General features: G+C 51.1%; 1 protein-coding gene across 1 annotated transcript in view; it reads left to right on the top strand.

Annotated features, from left to right (window-relative positions):
• Positions 1 to 4,527: 4,527 nt before the first annotated feature.
• The window catches only part of STAM2 (signal transducing adaptor molecule 2), a 31,792-nt gene continuing 9,395 nt past the window's right edge, over positions 4,528 to 26,924 (top strand). Inside the window, exons 1-10 of the mRNA XM_029072127.1 lie at positions 4,528 to 4,667; positions 15,780 to 15,864; positions 18,023 to 18,098; positions 18,213 to 18,311; positions 20,807 to 20,953; positions 23,295 to 23,364; positions 23,952 to 24,141; positions 24,539 to 24,633; positions 26,069 to 26,151; positions 26,324 to 26,411. Coding sequence (XP_028927960.1) covers positions 4,622 to 4,667; positions 15,780 to 15,864; positions 18,023 to 18,098; positions 18,213 to 18,311; positions 20,807 to 20,953; positions 23,295 to 23,364; positions 23,952 to 24,141; positions 24,539 to 24,633; positions 26,069 to 26,151; positions 26,324 to 26,411 — 979 coding nt within the window. The 5' untranslated portion in view covers positions 4,528 to 4,621. The remainder of the gene's footprint in view (positions 4,668 to 15,779; positions 15,865 to 18,022; positions 18,099 to 18,212; positions 18,312 to 20,806; positions 20,954 to 23,294; positions 23,365 to 23,951; positions 24,142 to 24,538; positions 24,634 to 26,068; positions 26,152 to 26,323; positions 26,412 to 26,924) is intronic.

The raw sequence follows: 26,924 nt of genomic DNA, 5'->3' as shown, positions 1-26,924 counted from the left end.
GCGCTTGGAACAGTGCTTGGCACATAGTAAGCGCTTAATAAATACCAACCTTATTATTTCCAAAAGCCGGTTCAGGGTTCCTGGGTCGCTTAATAAAGTAAACGTCGCCACCTAATGGGCACGGTTTGGCCCCGCTCAGGGAGAAATGGAAAATAGCCCAAGTTTCTGAATGATACAGACGGTGTTTAAAATAATAATAATAATGATAACGTTGGTATTTGGTAAGCGCCTACTATGTGCCGAGCACCGTTCTAAGCGCCGGGGTAGATACAGGGTCATCAGGCGGTCCCCACGTGAGGCTCACAGTCTTAAGCCCCATTTGACAGATGAGGGAACTGAGGCACCGAGAAGTTAAAATCGACGCTTCGTGACCACTCCAGAGGTCCTGTTTAACCACCATTTAGATGAAAAAAAAAAATGAGTGGTGTCATGAGATGGAGACAAGAGACCCGAAGTCTTCCAAGTAAGAAGCTGGGAAAAATCAGCCCAGAAAACTCGGGGCGCCTAAGAACTGAAACAGTCCCAAAAGATGACCGTGTGCGTTCGTAGTCGCCAGATAACCCCGATTATTACCCGGAGGCCTGCGTGAAGGGCTAGGGATTGTGCAAAGTGGGATTTTTCTGCCAATGACCAGAGAAGCGGCGTGACCTAAGGGAAAAAGCACGGATCTGGGAGTCAGGGGACCTGGGTTCCAATCCCCGTCTTGCCACTCGCCTGCCGCAACACCTGGGACGAATCACTGGACTTCTCTGCGCCTCAGTTTCCTCACCTGCAAAATGAGAATTAAATACCCGTTGTCCCTTCGCTACAGGCGGTGAGCCTTAAGTGGGATAGGGATTGAGTCTGTTTGGTTGTGTTTCATTTACGCCGGTGCTTAACAGAGATCACTAGTAACCCAGAGCAAGAATCCTCCGCTCCAGAAGGAAGAATAAAAAATGACCTGATCTCCGGCCTGCGGAAAACTTCCAATGCAATGGGGGACGGGGATACGGACTCCCCAGTTCGTCCATTCATTCAATAGGATTTATCGAGCGCTTACTATGTGCGCAGCACCGTACTAAGCGCTTGGACTGTACAAAACGGCAACAGATAGAGACAGTCCCTGCCCATTGAGGGGCTTACGGCCTAAGCGGGGGAGACGGATGGACAAAAACGATTCTAATAATATTAATGATGTTAATGATATCATGGAGGATATTAATGTTACCGTGGAGGTAACGATAATGATAAGAGTGTTAGCAGCTAATGATGATCATAATAATGATAATGCAGAATGACATTTGGATCAAGATAAAAGGATCATCTGCCACCTCAGACACTGGTGGCAGAACGCCGTGGCAGATGAGGGAGGACGAGAAGATGGAGGAGGTTCCGGTGGGGGAAAATTGGTGAAAACAGGTGGTAAGATCTAAAAAAGACGCCAGGCACAGTGTCGTTTGTTCTTGGGTCCGGTGGGATCGTGTCATCAGCCGCACCGGTGCAGTGGAGCAAAGGTTCACCTCCCGTTTCCCCACGGTTGAGTGAGGGGGAAAAGCATAAAGAGAAACCGGCACAATAGTCGTGGCTCAGTGGAAAGAGGCCGGGCTTGGGAGTTAGAGGTCAAGGGTTCTAATCCCGCCTCCGCCGCTTGTCAGCTGCGTGACCTTGCGCCAGTCACTTCACTTCTCTGGGCCTCAGTTCCCCCATCTGTCAAATGGGGATGAAGACTGTGAGCCTCACGTGGGGCAACCTGATGACCTTGTATTTCCCCCCCCGCCCCCCCCCAGCGCTTAGAACAGTGCTTGGCACAGAGTAAGAGCTTAACAAATACCAATATTATTATTCTTATGTGCCAAGCACAGTTCTAAGCGCTGGGGTACGTAGAGGATAGGCAGGTTGTCCCACGTGAGGCTCACGGTCTTCAAGCCCATTTGACAGAGGAGGTCACTGAGGCCCAGAGAAGTGAAGTGACTTGCCCAAAGTCACCCAGCTGACAAGCGGCAGAGCCGGGATTCGAACCCACGACCTCTGACTCCCAAGCCCGGGCTCTTTCCACCGAGCCACGCCTAATGGAAAGAGCAGGGTCCTAGAGGTCAGAGGACCTGGGTTTTAATCCTGGATCCTTCTGCTTGCCTGCTATGTGGCCTTGGGCACGTCACATCGGTTCTCTCTGACTCAGTTCCCTAATCTGCAAAATTCATTCATTCAGTGGTATTTATTGAGCGCTTACTATGCGCAGAGCACTGTACTAAGCGCTTGGAACGTACCATTCGGCAACAAATAGGGATTCGATACTTGTTCTCCCTCGTTAGGGAGGGAGGGAGGGAGAATACTTAGTGAAGAACTTGCATAAATGGCCCACGGCACTTTCGACCACATCTCTAAATTATTCATTTATATTCATGTCGGTCTCCCCGTCCAGACTGGCAGCTCGTTGTGGGCAGGGAATGTGTCCGTTTATTGTCGTATCGTACTCTCCCAATCGCTTAGTACAGTGCTCTGTGTGCAGTAAGCCCTCAGTAAATACGACGTGGTGACCGACAGCCGCTGAGCCCCATGTGGGGCCTGGTGTTCTTGTATCTATAATTTTATTTATTTATATCGATGCCCATTCATTTCTAATTATAGTATTTATTAAGCGCTTACTCTGTGCCGAGCACTGTTCTAAGCGCTGGGGTGGATACAAGGTCATCGGGTTGTCCCACGAGGGGCTCGCAGTCTTCCTCCCCATTTCACAGCTGAGGTCGCCGAGGCCCAGAGAAGTGAAGCGACTGGTCCAAGGTCACACAGCAGACAAGTGGCAGAGCCGGGATTAGAACCCGTGTCCTCTGACTCCCAAGCCCGGGTTCTTGCCACCAAGCCACACAGCTTCCCTGTTTTTTCATTTGTGTCTTTGTATTTCTTTGTATTCATTTGTTTCTTTGTATTTCTTTGTATTTCTTTGTTTATTCGTCTTACATTTATTTGTAACGTCGTCTGTCCGCCCCGCCCCCCCCCCCGACCCCCAACCTCTAGGTTGCGAGCTCATCGTGGGCAGGGACTGTCATCCTTTATTGCTGTATGGTACTCTCCCAAGCGTTTAGTACAGCGCTTGGCCCACGGTAAGCGCTCGATAAATACGATTGATTGAATGAATGAATACCGCAGCTCTTAGCACAGTGCTGGCACAGAGTATGTGCTTAACAATGCCACGATTATGGTGATTCCTATTATTAGTGAAGGAAGGGTGTTAAGCGCTTAGTACAGTGCTTTGCACGCCGTAAGCACTCAATAAATACGATCGTCGCGGATTCGAATCCCGGCTCTGGCCCTTGTCAGCTGTGTGACTTTGGGCAAGTCGCTTTGCTACTCTGGGCCTCAGTTCCCTCATCTGTCAAATGGGGATGAAGACTGGGAGCCTCCCGTGGGACAACCTGATTCCCCTGTGTCTCCCCCAGCGCTTAGAACAGTGCTCGGCACCTAGTCAGCGCTTAACAGATACCCACATCATCATCGTCATCCTGGCGTTTCTTAAACGCTTCCTAGGTGCCGAGCGCCGTTCTAAACGCTTGGGGGGGAGACCAGGCCATCAGGTCGTCCCCCGTGAGGCTCCCAGTCCTCATCCCCATTTTCCAGATGGGGTCACTGAGGCCCAGAGAAGCTAATAATAATGTCGCCGTTTCTTAAGCGCATGATAATAATGTTGGTATTTGGTAAGCGCTTACTAGGTGCGGAGTGCCGTTCTAAGCGCTGGGGGAGATACGAGGTAATGAGGTCGCCCCACGTGAGGCTCCCAGTCCTCATCCCCATTTTCCAGATGAGATCACTGAGGCCCAGAGAAGCTAACAATGATGTCGGCGTCTCTTAGGCACTTAATAATAACGTTGGTATTTGTTAAGCGCTTACTAGGCGCCAAGCACCGTTCTAAGCGCCGGGGCGGATCCGGGATAATCAGGTTGTTCCCCGTGAGGCTCCCAGTCTTCATCCCCATTTGACAGATGAGGTCGGTGAGGCCCAGACAAGTGAAGTGACTCGCCCACCGTCACCCAGCTGACAAGGGGCAGAGCTGGGATTCGAACTCATGACCTTGTCGGCTGTGTGACTGTGGGCAAGTCACTTAACTTCTCTGTGCCTCAGTTCCCTCATCTGTAAAATGGGGATTAAGATTGTGAGCCCCACGTGGGACAACCTGATTCCCCTATGTCTACCCCAGCGCTTAGAACAGTGCTCGGCACATAGTAAGCGCTTAACAAATACCAACATTATTATTATTATTATTATGACCTCTGATTACTACGGAATGAATGAATGAATGAATGAATGAATGAATGAATGAATGAATGAATGAATGAATGACTGATGGGGACCGTTGAGTGAAGAAGGAAGGGCGCGCGCCCGGGGGGGGTGGGGGGGAGGGGAGGGGAGGCCGCCTTGTCCGTGGGCGCCCCCTGGCGGCCTCGGGGCGGATGGGGAGGGCGGGGGCTTCCGGCGGGGGGCGGGGCCGGGCGGAAGCGGCGGCGGCGGCGGGCGGGGGGAAGGGCGGAAGTGACGTAGGGGCCGGGCCAGCCGGAAGGGCCGGGACGGGACCAGGAGGAGGAGGAGGACGAGGAGGAGGAGGACGACGACGACCACGACGACGAGGAGGACGACGACGACGACGACCATGCCGCTGCCGCTCTTCGCCGCCAACCCGTTCGAGCAGGATGTGGGTGAGTGCGCGGGGCGGAGGAGGAGCGGGGGGCAGGGACCGCACCGCACCGCACCGAGCGGCCCCCGGGACACTCACCCACCACCCCCCGGGCCCTCGGGCTCTCTTTCTCCCCCCCCCCCTTGTGTCTCTCTCCCCCCCTTGTCTCTCCCCCCTTGTGTCTCCCCCCCCCTTGTGTCTCTCCCCCCCTTGTGTCTCTCCCCCCTTGTCTCTCTCCCCTCCCTTGTCTCTCCCCCCTTGTGTCTCTCCCCCCCTTGTGTCTCTCCCCCCCTTGTCTCTCTCCCCCCCTTGTCTCTCTCCCCTCCCTTGTCTCTCCCCCCTCCCTTGTCTCTCTCCCCCCTTGTGTCTCTCTCTCCTCCCTTGTCTCTCTCCCCCCCTTGTGTCTCTCCTCCCCTTGTGTCTCTCTCCCCTCCCTTGTCTCTCCCCCCTCCCTTGTCTCTCTCCCCCCTTTGGGTCTCTCCTCCCCTTGTGTCTCTCTCCCCCTTTGGGTCTCTCTCCCCCTTGTCCCCCCCTTATGTCTCTCCCCCCTTATGTCTCTCCCCCCCTTGTCTCTCTCCCCCCCTTGTCTCTCTCCCCCCCTTGGATCTCCCCCCCCGTGTCTCTCCCCCCTTGTCTCACCCCCCTTGTCTCTCCCCCCCTTGGGTCTCTCCCCCCTTGGGTCTCTCCCCCCTTGGGTCTCTCCCCCCTTGGGTCTCTCCCCCCTTGTCTCTCCCCCCCTTGTCTCTCCCCCCCTTGTCTCTCCCCCCTTGTGTCTCTCTCCCCCCCTTGGATCTCCCCCCCCTTGTGTCTCCCCCCCCTTGGGTCTCTCCCCCCCTTGTCTCTCCCCCCCTTGTCTCTCTCCCCCATGTGTCTCTCTCCCCCCATGTCTCTCTCCCCCCATGTCTCTCTCCCCCCATGTCTCTCTCCCCCCATGTGTCTCTCTCCCCCATGTGTCTCTCCCCCCATGTGTCTCTCCCCCCCCTGTGTCTCTCCCCCCATGTGTCTCTCCCCCGTGTGTCTCTCCCCCCATGTGTCTCTCCCCCCATGTGTCTCTCCCCCCATGTGTGTCTCTCCCCCCATGTGTCTCTCCCCCCATGTGTCTCTCTCCCCATGTGTCTCTCTCCCCCCTGTGTCTCTCTCCCCCCGAGTGTGTCTCTTCCCCCCATGTGTCTCTCTCCCCCCAGTGTCTCTCTCCCCCCAGTGTGTCTCTCTTCCCCCCCATGTGTCTCTTTCTCCCCCCCCCCCCAAATCCCCCCTGCTCTGTCTCCCTCTCCACCCCCCTCCACCTGTCCCTCGGGATCCATTTGGTGGCGGTTACTCTTTTGTTGTCGCGGGCCTCGACCTCACCCAGGGCCCGTTCCGGTCTTGCGGGACCCACGGGGTTGTTGACTTGGTGATTAATCTTCGGCCACAGAGTTGAGTTTAAGCGGCCTCCTCTTCTTACCCGTCGCCGTCTTCTGCCCTGCTCCCTCATTCGTTCATTCAGTCGTATTTATTGAGCGTTCGCTGTGTGCAGAGCGCTGTACTAAGCGCTGGGAATGGACATTTTGGCAACGGAAAGAGATCATCCCTGCCCGGTAAGGGGCTCGCAGCCCTCTGCCCTCCCTCTCCGCCACCTGGTCCCGTCCGCCACCGAGGATGTCGCGTCGTCTCTGCGACGCCTGGCGTCGCGCCTTCCGCCCCCCCCCACCCGTCGTCGGGCTCTACTTAATTTTCGGTGTTGGCTAACGGTCGCCCGAACGAGCGCCGGGATGGATGAGGGACGCGGTCCCGGCCCCTCGTGGGGCTTGCGGGCCGGGAAGGAAGGAGAGCGGGTCTTAATCCCCTTCTTACGGAGGGGGAAACCGAGGCACCGGGGAGCAGAGGGATTTTCCCCACCGTGCCACGGTCGGCCGGGATTAGGATCGAGGTCCTGTGACGCCCGGGCTCTCTCCCCTGGGACAGCGTGATATTTCCTGGCCGAGGCGCCGTCCCCGTCCTCCCCGTCCCCTCCTTCGACGCCCGGTTGGAACCGCGCTTCTCGAAACCCCCCCCCCCCCGGGCTAAGCGAGAAAGCGTCAACTCCGAAGAGGCGCCCACACGATCGGGGAAGCGATCGGTCCGCGGGAGCGAGCCGGGTGGCTTCGAACGTCTCTCCGGACGTTTGGGGGGGAGGGAGGAAAAGGCCGCGCCGGGAGGGGCCGTGGATCGGGGCGCCCGTGCGACGGGGGGGGATCCCCGGAGCCGCTTCGCGAAGCGGCGTGGCCTAGCGAGTGGAGCCCGGGAGTTAATAATAATAATGTTGGTATCTGTTAAGCGCTTACTATGTGCCGAGCACTGTTCTGAGCGCTGGGGTAGACATGGGAGAATCAGGTCGTCCCACGTGGGGCTCACAGTCTTCATCCCCATTTTACAGTTGAGGGAACTGAGGCACAGAGAAGTTAAGTGACTCGCCCGCAGTCACACAGCCGCCAAGTGGCAGAGCTGGGATTCGAACTCATGAGCCCTGACTCCAAAGCCCGTGCTCTTTCCACTGAGCCACGCTGCTTCTCTAAGCAGAGAAGTTACGTCTCTAAGCAGAGGAGTTACGTCCCCTCGTCTGCCCCGGGACCTTGGCCGAGTCGCTTGGCTTCCCTGGGCCTCAGTTTCCCCCGTCCGTCAAATGGGGACCAAGACCGAGAGCCCCGGGTGGGACAGAGACGCCGGGTCCCACCCCATTAACTTGCATCGAGCCCAGCGCACGGCACGACGACGACGGACCCGGGGGATCGAGGAGCGGCGCGGCTCGGTGGCGAGAGCCCGGGCTCGGGGGCCGGAGGTCACGGGTTCTAATCCCGGCTCCTCCGCCTGTCGGCCGTGTGACTTCAGGCGAGTCGCTTCACTTCTCCGGGCCTCGGTGACCTCGTCTCTAAAATGGGGAATTGAGCCCGTGAGCCCCTCGGGGGACAACCTGATGGCCCCGTATCCCCCCGCCCGGCGCTTAGTACGGTCCTTCGCACCTAGTAAGCGCTGAAGGAACGCCATCATTATCATTATCAGCGCCAGGTGCCCAGGCTTGAACACCCAGACCGGCCCCGTTGCCTTAGCGGGGTCTCTGAACCTTAAAGGCGGCTCGGGATCTAATTTGGGGGGCGTCATCCGTCTCGCATCGGGACTGTAAGTTTATAGGGGGCGGGGATGGGGACTTCTTAGAGCTCCCCAAAGTGCCCGATAAGAACCGACTACCTTGTGCGAGTGGACGGTTACCCGACGTCATACCTTGGCTTTCCCGGAGCTTTAAACTAAACGGACAACTTCCCTTTCACCCTCCCCGATTCCCTCCCCGTCTTCCTCTATCCCCCTGTATCGTTTCTTTTTTTTAAATATCCGTGGAGCCCTTACTGTGCGCCAGGCACCGTACTAAGCCCCGGGGGTAGATGCGGGCTCATCGGGTCGGACGTGGTCCCTGTCCCGGGTGGGGCTCACGGTCAGTGAGTGGTATTCATTGAGCGTGTGCTAAACCCTGGGGAGAGTACGATGCCACAGAGTTGGGATAATGATGATGATAACGGTGGTATTTGTTAAGCGCTTACTAGATGCAAAGCACCGTTCTAAGCGCTGGGGGGATTTTTTTTGTTGGTGTTCGTTAAGCGCTTACTAGGTGCCGAGCACCGTTCTAAGCGCTGGGGTAGACACAGGGGAATCAGGTCGTCCCACGTGGGGCTCACGGTCTTCATCCCCATTTTACAGATGAGGGAACCGAGGCACCGAGAAGTGAAGTGACTCGCCCAAAGTCACACAGCCGACAGGTGGCCGAGTCGGGATTCGAACCCACGACCTCCGACTCCCAAGCCCGTGCTCTTTCCACTGAGCCATGCCGAGACAAACGGTTGAGGATGTCCCGTGTGGGGCTCAGTTTTCATCCCCATTTTACAGATGAGGTAATAATAATGTTGGTATTTGTCAAGCCCTTACTATGTGCAGAGCACTGTTCTGAGCGCCGAGGGAGATACGGGGTCATCAGGGTGTCCCCCCCGAGGCTCACAGTCAATCCCCATTTTACAGATGAGGTCACTGAGGCACAGAGAAGTTGCGACTTGCCCACGGTCACACGGCTGACGAGCGGCGGAGCCGGGATCCGAACCCGTGACCTCCGACTCCCAAGCCCGGGCTCTTTAACCGAGTCGCAGAGAAGCTCCCTGCCCACGGTGAGCTTCTAGTCTAGAGGGGGACACGGAAGTGGAAATAAATCAGTTACGGATGCGTACGAAGCCTAGATGACGTGTCTCTTGGACCCCTTTCCCTTACGCTCTGGTGTGCAGGTGACTCCCGAATCTACATTTCTGGCTCCGACCCCTTCTTCAAGTACCGTTTCCAGTCGCCCTTCCGAGCTGCCACTTTGATGTCCCCCTTCTCTCTAAAACAAGTCTAAAGCAGAGTTGAAGCAGAATTCCTCCCCCCCCCCCCAGCCAAAAACCCCCCTCGAAATCATCCTATCCAGGAGTGGCGGAATCTCCCAGGCCCTGACTCGAATCATCTTTTACTCATCTCCTCTGCCACTGCTTACTGAGTCTTCTGCGTCTTGTCCCGCGGTATTTCTTGGAGCTGCCCCCTGCTTCCCAGTCTCTCAACCTCGGTCCAAATCCCAATCGCCTCAAGTAAATACTCTCCCTCGGGGCCTCTCTGATCTTCCGTCTCTAATCTTGACCGCGAGAGGAAAGACTCTACTTCTGAAGCCTCGTGGTTCTGATGGCGCCTCACCCCCCCGCCCCCCCGATCAGGATTTTGCGGGCGTGCCCGCTTGCTTCTAGAACGAATGGCGGTATCCGTTCAGCGCGGGAAAGAGCCCGGGCTTGGGAGGCAGGGGTCATGGGTTCGAATCCCGGCGCCGCCGCTTGTCAGCCGTGTGACCGTCGCTTCCCCGTGCCTCAGTGACCTCAGCCGTAAAATGGGGATTAAAGACTGCGGGCCTCTCGTGGGACAACCCGATGAGCCTGTATCTCCCCCAGCGCTTAGAGCGGTGCCCTGCGCCTAGTGAGCGCTGAACAAATACCAACATTATTATTAGCATTTTATCAGTCGCCCTTCTGTGTGCCGGGATGGGTTCGAGATACGTGCGGCTCGCAGTCTTCACAGCTGAGGAGTGACTTGCCCAAGGTCACGCAGCCAAGTGGCGGAGCAGGGATTAGAACACAGGTCTGGGGTAGATGCGGGACATAGTCCCTGTCCCGTATGGGGCCCCCAATCAATGAGTGGTATTCGTCGAGTGTGTACTGAACCCTTGGGAGAGTACGATAATAATAACGGTGGTATTTGTTAAGCGCTCACTACGTGCAGAGCACTGTTCTAAGCGCTGGGGGGGAGGCAGACTGATGAGGCTGTCCCACGTGGGGCTCACAGTTTTCATCCTCATTTTACAGATGAGGTAACTGAGGCACAGAGAGGTTCCCTGCCCACAGCCAGCCTCCGGTCTAGAGGGGGAAATTCGGATTCCCGGGCCAGCGTTCCCGTCCACCGGGCCACGTTGCTTCCCGACCGGATTGAATCGCGTGAGCCCGAATCAAACCGGAGCTCCCGATTCTAGGTTTCCAGACTCCTTTCCCGACAGCCCTCCTCATCGTTTACTACGCCCCCTTCTACTGGAGCAAGGCTACTCGCCACGGGCCACTTGCCACGGCGGAATAATAATAATAATAATAATGTTGGTATTTGTTAAGCGCTTACTATGTGCAGAGCACTGTTCTAAGCGCTGGGGTAAACACAGGGGAATCAGGTTGTCCCACGTGGGGCTCACAGTCTTAATCCCCATTTTACAGATGAGGGAACTGAGGCACAGAGAAGTTAAGTGACTTGCCCAGAGTCACACAGCTGACAAGTGGCAGAGCTGGGATTTGAACTCATGAGCCCTGACTCCAAAGCCCGTGCTCTTTCCACTGAGCCACGCTGCTCCTCTCAAACCGAAGCTTCCGGTTCCAGGTTTCCGGACTCCCTACTAAATAGCCCTCCTCATCTTTTCCACCCCCTGCTACTGGAGCAAGCCTACTTGCCCCAGGGCTACTTGCCACGGGGCTACTTGCCAGGGCCCGGTGGAGCCACCACCCATTTTTAGCGCCTTCCCCTGACCCATCCTTCCCCGTCTCCTCCCCCAAGCCTCTGCTCAAGTGCCGGTCACCCCAAACGGTCCCCCGTCGGCGCCCGCCGACCCACTACCCGGCTCCCTTCGTCGGCACCCGTGCGTGCTTCTGTCCGCTGGCAATTTGCGGGGTCGCGGCGCCGGCCCGGGGATCAGGGGACCCGGGTTCCAATCCCGGCACCGCCACTTCTCTGCCGTGTGACCCCGGGCGAGTCGCTTCGCTTCTCTGCCCCTCAGTTCCCTCATCGGTCGAATGGGGATGAAGACGGCGAGCCCCCTGTGGGACGGGGACTGCGCCCGACTATCTGGTATCGACCCCAGCGCTTAGTTTGGGACCTGGCACGTAGTAAGCGCTTGACAAATACCACCGTTATCATCATTATTATTATTACCTGTTTTTGCGAGTTGTAGTTATTCTCCAGGGGATGGGTCAGTGTTCTGAGAGAGCGCTTTGCAGTGTAAGTGAAGGACCCGAGATGAGCTTTCTTAAATTGAAAAGAGAATGGGCTTGGGAGTCAGAGGTCGTGGGTTCTAATCCCGGCTCCGCCACTTATCGGCTGCGTGATTTGGGGCAAGTCGCTTTACTTCTCTGTGCCTCAGTTACATCTGCAAAATGGGGATTAAGACCGTGAGCCCCCCTGTGGGACAACCTGATTACCTTGTATCTACCCCGTAAGTGCTCAATAAATACAACTGAATGAATGAATGAATGCCCCAGTGCTTAGAACAGTGCTTGGCACATAGTAAGCGCTTAACAAATGCTATTATTATTATTGTTGTTAGTTTCCACAGGTCCAGGCCTTCTTCCCACCTACTTATCACGCCCCCTTGCCTCTGTCCTACTCCTCTTTCCTCTGAGCCCCTTTCAATTTCGACCCTGTCCCTCCCCTGCTTGCACATAGTAAGCGCTTAACAAATGCTATTATCATTATTATTATTATTATTTTCTACAGGTCCAGGCCTTCTTCCCTCCTACTTATCACGCCCCCTTGCCTCTGTCCTACTCCCCTTTCCTCTGAGACCCTTTCAGTTTCGACCCTGTCCCTCCCCCCGCATTCCGGGCTGTGCAGCATCTTTTCAGTTTAGACTTTTGCTTTTTTTTTTTTTTCCCGCCCTGTTGCCTCAAGTGATTTTTCTTTCTTTCATTTTTTTTCCTTTTTGTCCCTGTTTCGGTCGGAATCCAACGTCCCTTTCCCCCATTCGCCACCTGGTTTCCCCTTCGGCTAACGAGGCCGTCCAGAACATCGCAACTCTTGGCCGAAACCTTCTCGGTTCTTTTCTTGTGGCCACGTTGCTGCCCGGGATTGAGGAAATGGAGTGTCTCTCCCCTCTTACCATTCAGTTTTGAAAAGGTCTCTCTTTTTCCCCCATCCTAGATCTTGTCTCCCCTAACTTGGCATCCCCCAGGCTGCTCGTCGCGAGCAGGGAACGGGTCTCTCTATTGTTGCGTTGGACTCTCCCAAGCGCTTAGTACAGGGCTCTGCGTGCAGTAAATGCTCAATAAATGCAATTGACCGACTGACTGAAAGGAGGCAATACTAACGATAATTGTGGTATTCGTTAAGCACTTAGGTTGTGCCAAGCACTGTACTAAGCATTCATCCATTCAATAGTATTTATTGAGCGCTGACTATGTGCAGAGCACTGTACTAAGCGCTTGGAATGTACAATTCGGCAACAGATAGAGACAATCCCTTCCCGGTGTCGGGCTCACAGTCTAACCGGGGGAGGCAGACGGACAAAAGCGAGACGATGTAATCACGGAGCGATACAGGTAAATCGGGTTGGACACGGTCCCTGTCCCACGTGGGGCTCACAGGCTCAATCCCCATTTCACAGATGAGAGAACTGAGGCCCAGAGAAGTGAAGTGACTCGCCCAAGGTCACCCAGCAGACATGCGGTGGAGCCGGGATTTGAACCTGTGACCTTCTGACTCCCAGGCCTGTGCTCTATCCACTGTGCCAGGCGGCTTCTGGTTCGCCCCTTTAAAGTCCTATTTCCCGAGTGGATTCCTCAAGCGTTCTACCTGTAGTGTCTTCTGAGAATGAGTAGAAGAACCACTTTTCACACCCCGTGCGAGCCTCCTATAATAGCAGGGGCACCCACAACCTCAAAGTACTTTTTGATCGTGAGAATGTCGGCTGGACTAGAAATTGCTGGGGGGGGGGGGGGGAATTGAAGTGGGTTTTTGGTGGTTTTTTTTTTAATTGATTATCCTCTTCCTCGCACCCTTTCTTCTATCCTCTGCACAGGACTCCGAAACTTATTTTGGAAGGGATGTTTAAATTTAGCGATCGAAAAAATCCTTCAGATCATTTTTGTCACTTGTAATCCAGCACGCCCTTTTTTTGGTGTATGGATATGCAATTTTTTTGTAGTAAATATAAAAAGTTGGAGAACCTTAGAGCCTAGAAAGAGGCTCACGGTGCCACGAGTCTAACCCATCTCTAGAATCGATAAACGACTCAAGTGTGGAGAATGGGCTGAGACCGTATTTTGGGTTTTTTGGGTTTGTTTTTTTTTTTTTTAAATAAAGAGACCATCAGGGATGGAGACTTCTCCACCTCTCTTGGTGTTTCATCGGGTGGACGTCAGGCGTCTAGACTGTAAGCTTGTGGTGGGCAGGGAATGTCTGTTTATTGCTATATTGTAAATTAGTCATCTTGTAGTCGTAGGAACGTATATCTAATTTCCCCGGGACTTTAAATTGTATTCTTTTCCTCTGTAAATAACAAACCCACCCAATTCAGTGTCCCCTGAGCACCGTCAATTTATGTAGGTCAGCCCACCCAGTGTAGGGTCCCCTATGCAGGTGACGAATGAACTGTCAATTTATGTAAGTCAGTGTTACAGTAAGCGCTTCCTAAATGCCATGGATTGATGAAAGGTATTTGCTCAAAGCAGCTCATGATCAAGCCCCAAAGGGACATCGCTCTAAATGCTCTTTCTCCTCCTCCTTCCTTCGCCCTTCCACTGGACGCGGGATCCCTGATCGCCGACCTTGGGATTTTTCTGCCAAATTAGCTGTTCACCTTAACGCTGGCATGGTCAAGGCTGGGTTTCCCAACTGGTTGGGGAGGATGACGTGAGGGAGGGAATCGTTCCTTCCGAAGCAGAGTTGGTAGACGTGGTCCCCGCCCCCATCTCATTCTGCTGCAGGATTGCCTTAAATTTTAATCCCAAACACGAGGGAGGAAAGTATTTGAAGCATTTTAGATTCCGTGCTGGATTACTCTTTAAAGGTGAATTTGAAATGCTTAAATATTAGATGAGCTCGACTTCAAAGTCAACCCGTAGCCTAAGGCTACTGGAGTGGGACCGGAGGGGAGCTTTTTGTGCTTCAGGGAGGGAGGTTGATGAAATGGCTCTCGGTAATATCTCAGAATCCTTTTGAAGCGGCCACTCCTTCCTCGATGCTGTAATTACAAGCGGGAAATACAGCTCACCTTCCTAGAAATTCAGAGTTTAGGCATCGGAGAAGGTCTTTGAACCTGTCCTCCCAGGAAGCCAGTGAGACGAGGCGCCTTGTCAGAGGCCCAGAATGGATGGCCTCCGCCGCCGGGCAGTGAGGCGAGCCCTGAAATATTATTTTTCTTAATTCTAATACTTAAATCTTCCCAGGACATTTTAAACACTCCTAGGCACAAAACCCAGCGGCTCTTCCCCTGGCCACAGATTGAGATGTTCTTCCGGTGGACCGTTAGAAACAATTTAGGCTTGGGGTTGCTTCGGAAACTGAGAGCGCAATTATTCTGAGAGGGCCGAGTGTTTATGCCAGAGATTCGTTTGGGGAGCCGTTTTGACACTTTCTTTTTAAGTGAGTTCCGTGAGCTCTATGCTTTGTATCTTTTTAGTTATTTTTAAGCAGCAGAAAATATTTCAGGGGACAAAGGATGAGTACGCCAAATAGCCATTTGGTTGGAAACCCAGATAGTTTTTGCAGGCCTAAAACGGATTAGTAGACACGTGACCTGTCTTTCTGCAGAATGGTTTTATGTTTGTTGGGCTGTAGGCGGTGGTAGCTGGATTATGGCGGGAGGGGCTGAGGACGACAAAATAATAATCGTGGTATTTAAATGCTGACTATGTGCCGAGCACTGTACCGAGTGCCAGAGTAGATGTTAGATAATCTGGTCAGACACAATAGGCTCGTGGTCCGAGTAGGAGGGCGGACGGGTATTGAATCCCCGTTTTGCAGATGAGGAAACCGAGGCCCAGAATAGTTAAGTGACTTGCCCCAGGTCACCCAGGGGGCAAGTTGTCACAGCCAGGATTAGAACCAGGAGGCCGTGCTACAGAGCTCAAGGTTTTAGCAAAGGAAAAGCTTTGATGCTTGCCGGGTGGCTAAATAAGCTAATGTCAGTACGGAAGCGAAGGAGAGCATCACCTAAGCAGTGTTTGCGCACAAGGAACTCTCTAACTCCGATTTTTCAGGATTCGGCCTTGTTTTCATTTAAGGTGAAGTCGTTGGCTGGGATCTAAGAGCTTATTTTTCAAGAATGGTTTGAAGTGTTGCCCTCCTGGGTTTGTCAAAGAAATTGACTATTTAGTACAGATTGGTAATGTCTTACAGATTCCTCTTTCTCTACAGCAGGCGTGTTCACCTGAAGTTTTAATAGAAAAATCCGAACGTGAGATTTAGAAAGCACGATGGATTTTTTTTAAAAAAACGATTAAATACATAAAATATATAAGTAATATAGATATATAAATATTAAAAATATAAAACATACATACTAAATGTATAAATACATTTATATCTAATGTATTTGTGTTTTAAGGTCTCGGGTTAATTTTTCCCTACTCTAGTAGTATTTTTCTCCTTTAGTGCATTCATGACATTCTACTGGAATATAAAATAGAAACTCATAAATCACGGTTCCCTGCAGGGTCCCGCTATCTGGTGCCTCAGAGTAGCTATGTAGCCTTTATCTTGAGATGGAGAAGTGAAATAAGAGTTTTTCCTCTCTCGAACCTAAAAGTTTTGTAATTTGGGTGAAGTATAAGGTTTTTGCTCAGCTCGCGTTTTTAATATCTTGCAGAAAAGGCCACGAATGAGTACAACACCAGTGAAGACTGGGGGATCATCATGGACATATGCGACAAAGTCGGAAGTGTTCCGAACGGGTAAGTTGACAGATCTCACTTAAAGGGTTTTGGGGAACATCTTCGCACCATGCTCTGCCTCTTCACCTTCAGTACTCCTCTACACTCCTGGTTGTTGACAGGGAATGCGTCTAGTGTCGTATTGTGCTCTCCCAAGTGCTTAGTACGGTGCTCTGCACAGAGTAAGCGCTCAAAAACTACTATTGAATGAATGCATGAATGACGAATGGTAGCAAGATCCCTCGGGTTGGGAGGGAGAAGCAGGCGGAGGCCCAGCGCTGGGGGGATGGGGAGGAGCAGCGTCCTGATCAGAGGAGAAAGTTGGAAGTCACAATCGTAATAATGCTAATTGTGGTATTCGTTAACCGCTTATCATGTACCGAGCACTGAATGAAGCTTTGGGGTAGATACGAGATAATCAGGCCAGAGTCCCAGTCCCTTGGGGGGCGGTCCTTGCCGAGAGCCCCTCGAGGCCCCCGGAGAAAGGCCGAGGAGGACAGGGGAAAGCAGACACGGATCCGCGAGGCCGGGAAGATTTGGATTCCGCCCCTGTGAACAAGGAGGCCGTTCGTTAGCCTTTCCCCGAGGGAGTGTCCCGGTGAGGAACCGGGAAGGAACCTCGGTCCTCAGACCGAGGACCCGCACAGAGGAATTGATTCTAGTGCTAGGGGCTTTCGCGGTGCCCCTCTCACACTCTCTCATCCCTTAATCGGTGGTATTTATTCAGCACTCACTGTGTGCAGAGCGTTGAACTAAGTACCTGGGAGAGTACAGTCCAACAGAATTGGTAGGCAAGCTCTCTGTCCACACGGAGCTTTCAGTCTAGGGGACTGCAAGTCGTATTCTTTCCGGGGCCTGAAGTGAGATGAGTGAGGACGCTGCCGACTGCATGTGCTGCCTTGGCCCAACGAAGCCAACCACAGGCAGGACCGGGACTAGAACCCAAGCCTCCGGACATCCGGAGCCAGACACTTTCTACCGGCCCCACAGCTGGCCCAAGACACTGGCTAGGCTGACCGGGCCGGGCTTGGGAAACCCGGGTCACGGGCGCTTGGGCCTCTACAGTTTACCCGAGCTCATCTCGCCTGTGCCTGGATTAGGTTTCTCTGGCGGTAGGCCCCCGCCGCCAGCTTGCACCCGGGCCCGCGGCTGGCTCTGGGCAGTGAAAGGTTGGCCCTGTCCAAGAAAAGCCCACTCGAAAACTGTCGTCCGACTTCCTCCAGAGTCTGGGACCCTCTCCGGGAGGGGTGGGGTGCAGCGGGGCCGTCCCCCCACCCCCTTCCTCTCTCTGCCCCTCGCCCGGTGGATCGGGAAGAGGCAGAGGAGACGGCCCGCTGCCCGCCGGCCTCCCCGCTCCCAGCCTCCGATGGATGTCAGACCCTGTCTGTCTGTGGTCCCCGAACCCACTCACTCCCCTGCTAAACTGTTGCGGGGAGCATGGAATTGGGGTTGGCAGGGCCACGGGTGTGAGCCTGGGCGAACCTGAGCTTCACTCCAGGCCGAGGCGAGTTGCCCGAGGTGGCTTCTGCTTGCCGGAGAGGCCCTTTAGTAAGTCAGCCGTATTTACTGAGCGTCTACTGTGTGTAGAGCCCCGTACTTGGGAGAGTACACGGTAGCCATAAAGAAGGATAAAGAGTAAGCGACCTCCTGCGGGCGGCTGAGGAGATGGTCATCGGTTCGGAGATCAGGGTCCTACCGAGGGGCACCCAAGGGACCGGAGAGTGGCACGGGAGCCGCAACGTGGCACCCCTTCCTGGCCAAGAGTTTCCCGCCCGGGAGTCCGGCGCAGAGCTGGGCGGCCACCGCCGGCCCACTTGTTTACCTTCCCCGTGCCCCGTGGCAGGACTGTCGGAACAATCTGGCCACAGTCCTTTTGAGGTCGGTGTGGTCCGGTTTGGTGGACAAGGGGCCCCGGGGGGGATGGTTGGATGTATCCTCAGAAGCTGGAGATAGACCCCGGCCCCAGGATGAGCCATGTTTATCTCTTTGAACATCTCAAATCCCAATTTTTCCTCACGCTGGCCATTGGGTAACTGTGCTGCAGGAAAGATTTTAGTCGGGTTAAGTGTCCCAAAGTGGTAAGATTTGGGAAATGATGCAAATTCCACTAATACCGGAGTACTGATGTGGAATCCTAAATCAGAACGGACCTAATGATTTTTTTCCGGTTTATCTTTAGGGCGAAAGATTGCCTTAAAGCTATAATGAAAAGGGTAAATCACAAGGTCCCACACGTGGCTTTACAAGCACTGACTGTAAGTTGAAGCGATTTCTTCATGTGACACAAATTCTAAATGTGTATTTTTTTAAAAAAAATTAAGCAGTTTAACAGCTGACTTTTTCGTTTCACCCGTATTCCGTTCTAACAGCTTCTAGGAGCCTGCGTGTCAAACTGTGGAAAAATTTTTCATTTAGAGATATGTTCCCGTGATTTTGCAACGGAAGTGCGTGGGGTGATAAAAAATAAGGTAATTGTGGAAAGAAGATGAATTTAAGATACCGTAGTAAAACTCAGAAAGTGTAAGATTGCTGTAATCCGAGGTGTGCATTCTTCTATTGCACCAATTGGGAATTTCCCGGGGAACTAAAACCTTATCTCAAGGACTTCAGTTCAAGATGTTCGGGAGCATCCAAAGCGCGTCCGGTTTAATCGAGTTGAAAGGGGTTTATTTTGGGGTTTCTGCGGTTGCATTCAATGGGGAGGAGACTCAGAAAGCTGGTCAGAGCGGGCAGTGGGTAACCTAGCGGGATTTTCTTCTAGTAAATATGACAGCCTGAATTCATACCAGTAGCCGGTGCCCAAGTATATTGCTGAGGGATAGAAAAGGGATTCTTGCCAGGGCGGTCCCTGTACTAGGGCTAGTGGGATCAGTTGCCCCAGGCTCTGCCCCGCTCTACTGGCCGGAACGGAAGACCCGTGACCCCGTGCACCCGGGGCTGGTCGGCCTTCCTGACCAGAGGTCGGGGCTGGTCAGAGTCCAGCTAGAAGGGAGGGCTGTGGGGGCAATGGAGGAGTGTCGGTTAGAGAGGCGCAGAGGTGGGGTGAAGGGCCGATTTTTCTGTCCTTTAGTTTCTGTCTTTTATTTTTATGGTATCTGTGAAGCGCTAACTACGTGCCAGGCTCCGTAGTAGGTCCTGGGTTAGATCCACGCTCATCAGTCCATGTCCCACCTGGGGTTCACAGTCTTCATCCCTATTTGACGGGCGAGGGAACTGAGGCACAGAGAAGTGAAGTGGCTGGCCCGAGGTCACACAGCAGACAAGTGGCGGAGCTAGGATTAGAACCCAGGTCCTTCTCACTCCCGGGTCGGTGCTCTATCCACCAGGCCACGCTGTTTCCCCTCCGGACCGTTGGGCCCCACTCTAAGTGAGCTGCTTCAGACCCCCTCACCTCCTCTGGGACACTCCGAGCTGTGGATCTCCCTGACAGCTCTTGATTTTAAAGTTTGGGATTAAAGGGAAGACCTAGGACTACAGTGGAAGTAGTAAGTGGGAAGTGGAAGTAGTAAGATGATGATAATAGCAATAACACCGCCTTCATCTCGTATAAAGCTTTTATTTTTTCCAAAGCAGCTTAACCTCAGTGTCTCATTTGGTTGAGTTGTCATTATGATGCAACTTGGATGTCAGTGTTCGAGAGCTTGGAATTTTGGAAGGGGTAATCCTACTTCTTTTCGTTCCGTGCCCATCGCTCCAGTGAAAACTCACTGGTCTGAGCTAAAGGCCAGGGGCAGGGTGCCAAAATTTCACTGATTTCACCTGAATCTTAATGGCATTAACGATACCCGACTTGCCGGCCCTGGGTTAAGGTAACGCGGGAGGTCGGGGCCGATGTTGTTTTCTCTGTGAGATTATATCGTTACTCAGCCCGCCTCAAAATCCTGGGAGTTCGCCTGAGGGGCAGCTGCCGGTTGCTCTGCACCTTTTTTTTCCTTAATGTTTTTGTTAAAACGCTCACTACATTCCAGGCACTGAAATAAGCGCTGAGGTAGATACAAGGTTGGACACAATCCATGTCCCACATGGGGCTTGGTCTTCATTCCCATTTTGCAAATGAGGCGCTTGAGGCCCAGAGAAGTGAAGTGACTTGCCCAGGGTCACACAACAGACGAGAGGCGGAGCCGGGGTTAGAGTCCGGGTCCTCCTGGCTCCCAGGCCTGGGCTCTAGCCACTAGGCCACGCGGCTTCTCTCCGTCACTCTGGCTTCACCCAGCGTGGCTCAGAGGAAAGAGCCCGGGCTTGGGAGTCAGAGGTCATGGGTTCGAATCCCAGATCCGCCACTTGTCAGCTTTGTGACTGTGGGCAAATCACTTCACTTCTCCGGGCCTGTTACCTCATCTGTAAAATGGGGATTAAGACCGTGAGCCTCACGTGGGACAACCTGATTACCCTGTACACCCCAGCACTTAGAACAGTGCTCTGCACATAGTAAGTGCTTAACAAATACCAGCATTATTATTATTATTCACCCAGCCTGGGACCAGGAGGGCCTGCGTGGTCCATTGACCTGGGGGTGAGGAGATGGCCTGGATGCCAGCTGTGGGGCAGGAAAATCCAGTCGGCCAGTCAGGTGCCTGCACTGATATCAAGGCTCCTGGCGTGAGCTGGGAGATCCAATCTGTGGTCTGTGGGTCTGTGGGTCTTGTCTCTGGCACCAACCCCGCTATCATTCAGTATGGGTTTAACATGAAGGTCGCTCCAAAGAGAGCCAACCTTAAAAACTGCAGTTTTGTACAAGAAAGTTGTCTTCGGAAAGTGGTGCGCTTCTTGCAAAGAGAGGGCAACTTACCCTGCCCTCTCAGGAATGATTTTTCCACTTCCGAAGATTCCGTTTCCGGTGAGAAATGACGACTTGCCGGATTCATCCTGTGGTTGGGTGCAAATTTGACTATGAAATCTATTGTTTGGATGGAACCTTAACCTTTATTGCAGCTCTCCTTTTTTTTTTCTCTCATCCCATAAGACTCATCCTAAAGTGTGTGAGAAGCTCAAAACTTTAATGGTGGAATGGTCAGAAGAATTTCAGAAGGACCCTCAGTTTAGCTTGATTTCAGCAACTATTAAGTCCTTGAAGGAAGAAGGCGTTACTTTTCCCACAACAGGAGCTCAGGTAACAGAATACTGTTCCTATCCACCCAGGGATATGCTGCTGTGATTCTGGCTCGTTTTCGACTTGACCATTTCGAAGGCCGGTGTTCTGCGTAAAAGAGATGATTCCTGAGTATCAGGGGCTGATTCTATAATGGGGAAAAATGGTAGAAGAGTCTCCTTTAAATTAAACCTTTAGGGTGCTGTGACAGTCTTCTCTCGGGGCTTGGACCGGTAAGTCGCAGACCCGGACTTCTTCAGACTTGAAAGGCTCAAACGTTGCCACCCCGGCTTATGGTGTACAGCTATTTCAGTGAGCTTAGAGATGGTAAAATAAAATAAAAAAGTTCTCGGTAGCTGCCCCGGTGTCCGATCAGCCTAAAAACACCGCTCTGACAAACGACTGAGGAAGAAAGGGAAATGTTGTTTTTTCTCAAGGGGTATGAAGTTGAAGTTCACCAGCTGGCTCTCTGGGAGGCAATATTCAATTCTGACGGGTGCGGATTTCACCCTGCCACCGGCTGAAGGGCGGAGCCGACTATATTCCCTGGCTGCCTGCCTGCCATCCCCGAGAAGTGGGCATTCGCCCACCACCCTGAGCGGCAGAAGAAAAGTCCAAACAAATATGCTGGGAAAAGAGCTTGGCAGTGGTTCTCTAATTACCCCGCTTGCCATTCTTTTTTCTTCCGCCTCCTTGTGTCCATCGCCCTGCTCACGTTATAGTAATGAGGATATTGTTAAGTACTTACCACGTACAAGGCACTGAGAAGCAACGTGGCTCAGTGGAAAGAGCCCGGGCTTGGGAGTCAGAGGTCATGGGTTCTGATCTCGGCTCCGCCGCTCGCCAGCAGTGTGATTTTGGGCAAGTCACTGAACTTCTCTGTGCCTCAGGTCCCTCATCTGTATAATGGGGATTAAAACTGTGAGCCCCACGTGGGACTACCTGATCACCTTCTATCCCCCCACCGCTTAGAAGAGCACTTTGCACATAGTAAGCGCGTAACAAATACCACCATTATTATTAGAAGCAGTGTGACTCAGTGGAAAGAGCCCAGGCTTGGGAGTCAGAGGTCATGGGTTCGAATCTCGGCTCTGCCACTTGGTAGCTGTGTGACTGTGGGCAAGTCACTTAACTTCTCTGTGCCTCAGTTACCTCATCTGTAAAATGGGGATTAACTGTGAGCCTCACATGGGACAACCTGATTACCCTGTATCTACCCCAGCGCTTAGAACAGTGCTCTGCACATAGTAAGCGCTTAACAAATACCAACATTGTTATTATTATTATTATTATTACTAAGCTTTGGGGTGGATGTAAGCAAATCAGATTGGACACAATCGCTATCCCTTGTGGCACTGATAGTCTGTCCCCATTTTACAGATGAGGTAATGGAGGCACAGTGAAGCGAAGTGACAGCAGACGAGTGGCGGAGCTGGGATTCGAATCCATAATCTTTTGACTCCCAGGCCTGTGCTCTATCCACTCTGCCATGCCGCTTTTCTCCCCTAGGCCTCCGTTGTTGTCCTTCTTCATCCACTCCTTACTGCATTTCTTCCCCACTCCTTCCCAAGCAGAACAGTTGTTGGGGATGTCGACCTGCACTCTCCCCCTCCGTCCTGTCCCTCTCCTCTTTCCTCACTTCTCTTCCGTGTAATTCCTTCAAAGCCATTCTCTTCCTGTCCCTTGCCCCCCTCCGCTCGTCATTTGGTCTTTTTGTCTGCTCTCCCATTCTCCTTCCCCAGCTTCTCTTCTGTCCTCTTCTGGATCCTTTGCTGTCCCTGGGAGACAAGGGAACTCAACAGCCTCCTAATACAGGTGTCTTGCGCAGTCCAGTGAAAAGCGGTGATGCCAAGTGTGAAGGAGAGGGCTGTCCCTACTCTCGGTTTCCCTCCTCGGTGTAGTCTGGCCGCAAGGGTTAACAAAGACTTCCCGGACTACTTTTTATTTCCAGGTTGGTTCCCGGAGGTATTCAGTAGACCCAGGGCAGCTGTGATGGAGGCCTCATCTAGAATTTCAAAACATACGCAGTCGTCTTAGAGTTAAGAAGCTCTAAACACCCACTCTTCAAATTTTTTGCGGAGTGATCTTTCCAGAAGCCACCTGAAAAATCACAAAAATAAGATGGTGTAGTGCAGGCAGGAAGGAGGCCCGATGGAAAATCGAACCACCGTTCACTCTGTTACTGTCCTGAAAATGAACAGTGTGTAAAATAAGCAGAGAGTTTATCGAAAGGAAAGCTCCTGTAAGATCCTAGCCCCAAATGGCAAGTTGTAGTCAGAAAAATAGCCTAAGTGCGTAATTATAAAGCTTTCCTTTTTTTCCTCGATGAATTAATCAGATTTATTTCCTCCATACATTGCAGACGGTCTCCAGTGTTTCCAAGAATGGTACATCATCCAGCCAGAACAAAGAGGATGAAGATATAGCTAAAGGTAAATGATCGCGAACACGAAATTCTTTACCAGCTATGTAATACGATGTGGACCAGGAACCCGGGGCGGGGGTTTGAAATGTATAATGTCTGTGTCATCAGAGAGCTCTAGTGTATCTTTGTTACTACCCAAAAGAGAAAAATTGCTCTAAGAAGTGAGGAAAATCAGTTGCATCAGGTGGATTAGGAGTTAGAAAAGTGCGTCGCTATCGTAGCGGGAGTTCTTGAGTAGTTCTTGTGCTGGGTACAGAATGCTTATATTTTTGGGTATCGTTTTTGAAGGTGAATTTTCCTGTGGGCGAGAACCGAGATGGGTCTGACAGCCCCGCCGACGCTACGTACAGAAATTTTGACACGATGCCGCCCCTTGAAAAACTTCCACTTCATCCCCCTGCCTTTTTTTTGGATTTCCCCAACGTTGCTTAACAGATTTCATTTTTCACCATTTAAAACGTATTATATAGCAGTTCCGTTGCCCTCGGGCGTCTGGGGTTTCTCCCAACTAGAAAGCTGTCTGTGAAGAATTTGCTAAATGTTTTCATTTCTCTAAAGTTAATGCCGCACATTTTTCCACTTTTTCCAAACTAGCTATCGAATTATCTTTGCAAGAGCAGAAACAGCAACAAACAGAAACCAAATCCTTATATCCATCTGCAGAAATTCAGTTAAATAATCAGAAGGTTTCAAGGAAAGTACGCGCCTTGTACGATTTTGAAGCCGTCGAGGACAATGAACTCACCTTTAAAAGCGGAGAAATTATCATTGTTTTAGATGATAGGTACGTACTTCAGGATTTTTTTTTTCTTAAAAAAAACTTTCCTTAAACAAAGTGCGAGATTCTTCTGGGCTTTAGTTTCTCTCTCAAAACGTGAGGGATCTTCTTGAAAACTTTACCCTTTTCCTTTGTTTTGATTTCTTTTCCCCTTCTCCTGTCATGCCTGATGAGCGACATGTCACTCGGTAGATACTGTGTTCTAATTTCCTTATGTTTCTGCCTGATGCTTGGGTAAATATTGTCCACCAGGCCAAAGCTCTTGCCTGAGATATTCCTTTTTTTTTTTTTTTTAAGTCAAATCTTTCTTCCTACGTCCGCATTGCTCCTAAAACCAGGGTACGTAAATGTTAGGTGGAAAATCTAAGGGACATTCCTAAATGAAATTTGTTTTTATTTCTAGTGATACCAACTGGTGGAAAGGAGAAAATCACAGAGGAATAGGACTCTTCCCATCTAATTTTGTAACCTCTAATCTAAACGTGGAACCCGAAGCAGGTATGGTTTAAAAATATGAATGAAAGGCCTGTTTGGACCTTCTTAAAAAGGGCAGTCTTTGAATAGGAATTCAGATGCTCACATTCTTTATTTCCACTTTTTACATTTTTCCACACAGTCAAGTTAGTGTGAATTTACGAAGATCGGTTCATTCATTCATTCAGTAGTATTTATTGAGCGCTTACTATGTGCAGAGCACTTTACTAAGAGCTTGGAATGTTCAATTCGGCAATAGATAGAGACAATCCCTGCCCATTGACGGGCTCACAGTCTAATCGGGGGAGACAGACAAAAACAACAGCAATAAATAGAATCAAGGGGATGTATATCTCATTAACAAAATAAATAGGGTAGTAAAATATATATACAAATGAGCGGACGAGCACAGTGCTGAGGGGAGGGGAAGGGAGAGGGGGAGGAGCAGAGGGAAAGCGGGTTCTACCGTAACTCAATTTAAACGTGCATTTGCTTGCAACAAAGATCTAGATATAGAGAAAAATGGGAAATTGGATTAAGCAATTTAGAAGTCCATCTAATCAGTTGTTGTAGAAAGGGTGTTGAATGTCCATGGTTGTACATTAGGACACAAAATCATGATGAGAACACAGATTAGCCTTGGAAAGTGCCAGGTACTCAAGGCAGATAATCTGTGCTTGATAAGTGGAAATGTTGATTTGATTTGTTTTACTGTCAGCTCTCCTTTGGGGAAAGTGGGTTCAAAAAAAATTTCAAGTCATGTTTTATTCTCTCAAGCACTTAGTAAGCATGCAATAAATGCCATTGGTTGATTGGTAGATATGGCTGATAAGTTTTTCGGACTTGTTTGCAGTGCTTAGACATTTTTCTAAGTACATTTAAAATATTTTTCATCTCTGCCTGCCCTTTCATGTGGGATGGTGTCACATTGACTTTGATCCCAAATTGAATTTATTTTCTTTCATAGTGTTCTTTGATCCACTTTTAGATGCGAGGGCACAGAAAGAAATAACCTTATGTAAAGATATAAAAAGGGGGGAGGTCAGTAACAGTGTGTTAAATGCACTCAGAATTCGGGTTCCTGCGGAGTGACTTTTGTACCCTGTCACTTATTCTGTTAGTAAAGTTAAATCTCCATTTGTCTGTCTGAAGGAACCTTTTTTGGAAGTGAATTTGTTCTTTAAGGTCCTACTTTTAGGGAAGATCTTCCCCAAACTCACTTCCTAAACCCTGAACAGAGTTCTAGCTTATCAGCAATTCTGATCACCAAGGGCAGAATCATGTTTTATGGAAGTGGGGCCTAAATTTGCAATGATTTGATTAGTATAATGAATAACCAAACACTCCTTACTTAGTACAGTGGAAGCATTTAGTATAGTACTTTGCACCCAGTAAGCGCTTGATAAATCTGAATGAATAATGTTGAGGAACTTAAAGTTGACCTTACCTTACCTGGCAGGGGCTGTGGATAAAACTGGAGTCACTGAAGTTGATACGGAAGAAGTTACTAAATCGGAACCTGAACCAGTGTATATAGATGAGGTAAGATCAGTTTTCTCGGCTTTTTTTTTTTTTTCTGAGATTGTGTAAGAGCGTGTTTCCCATATAGTCACATCTGTGCACACATGCTTATCTAGCATGAATCTTTTTGCAGAGAATCCCGTATGAAGTGATTTAATTTTTTTTTCCAATCTTTAAATGTTTCTGTCTTTAGGACAAAATGGATAGCGCTCTCCAGACACTTCAGAGCATAGATCCTAGAGATTCAAAGCCAGATTCTCAAGACCTGCTGGATTTAGAAGGTATTCTTGTGAACCCTTGAACATATTAATTTGTTGTGGGAGACTACAAGATATGTATAAAATAAATGTATTTTGTGGACTCTCTGACTTTGTAATTAGAGTACAGATTTAAGCCCACCACTCGGAGAATCTCCACCGAGGTAGAAATGGGGAGGGCTTGTCCTCCTTTTTCAGGGAGAACCATATGTTGGGTATTCTGTCAAGAAAATAATGCTAGTAATTGTGATATTAAGCACTTACTATGTGCCAAGCACCTCGCCAAGTTCCAGGGTAGATACAAGCTAATCGGGTAGGACACAGTCCTTGCCCCGTATGGGGCTCAGAATCTAAGTAGGAAGGAGAAGAGGTAATTTAATCCCCATTTTACAGATGAGGAAACTGAGGCACAGAAGTGAAACAACTTGCCCCAGGTCTCACAGCAGACAAAGGGCAGAGCTAGGATTAGAACCCAGGTATATCCAACTCCCAGATCTGGACTCTTTTCTACTAGGCTATCCTGATTCCCTAATTGTC

Source organism: Ornithorhynchus anatinus, chromosome 9, assembly GCF_004115215.2.
Source record: "Ornithorhynchus anatinus isolate Pmale09 chromosome 9, mOrnAna1.pri.v4, whole genome shotgun sequence".
In the NCBI taxonomy this organism is placed as follows: domain Eukaryota; kingdom Metazoa; phylum Chordata; class Mammalia; order Monotremata; family Ornithorhynchidae; genus Ornithorhynchus; species Ornithorhynchus anatinus.
Note: the sequence above shows the minus strand (reverse complement) of the source record. Positions and strands in the feature narration are given on the sequence as shown.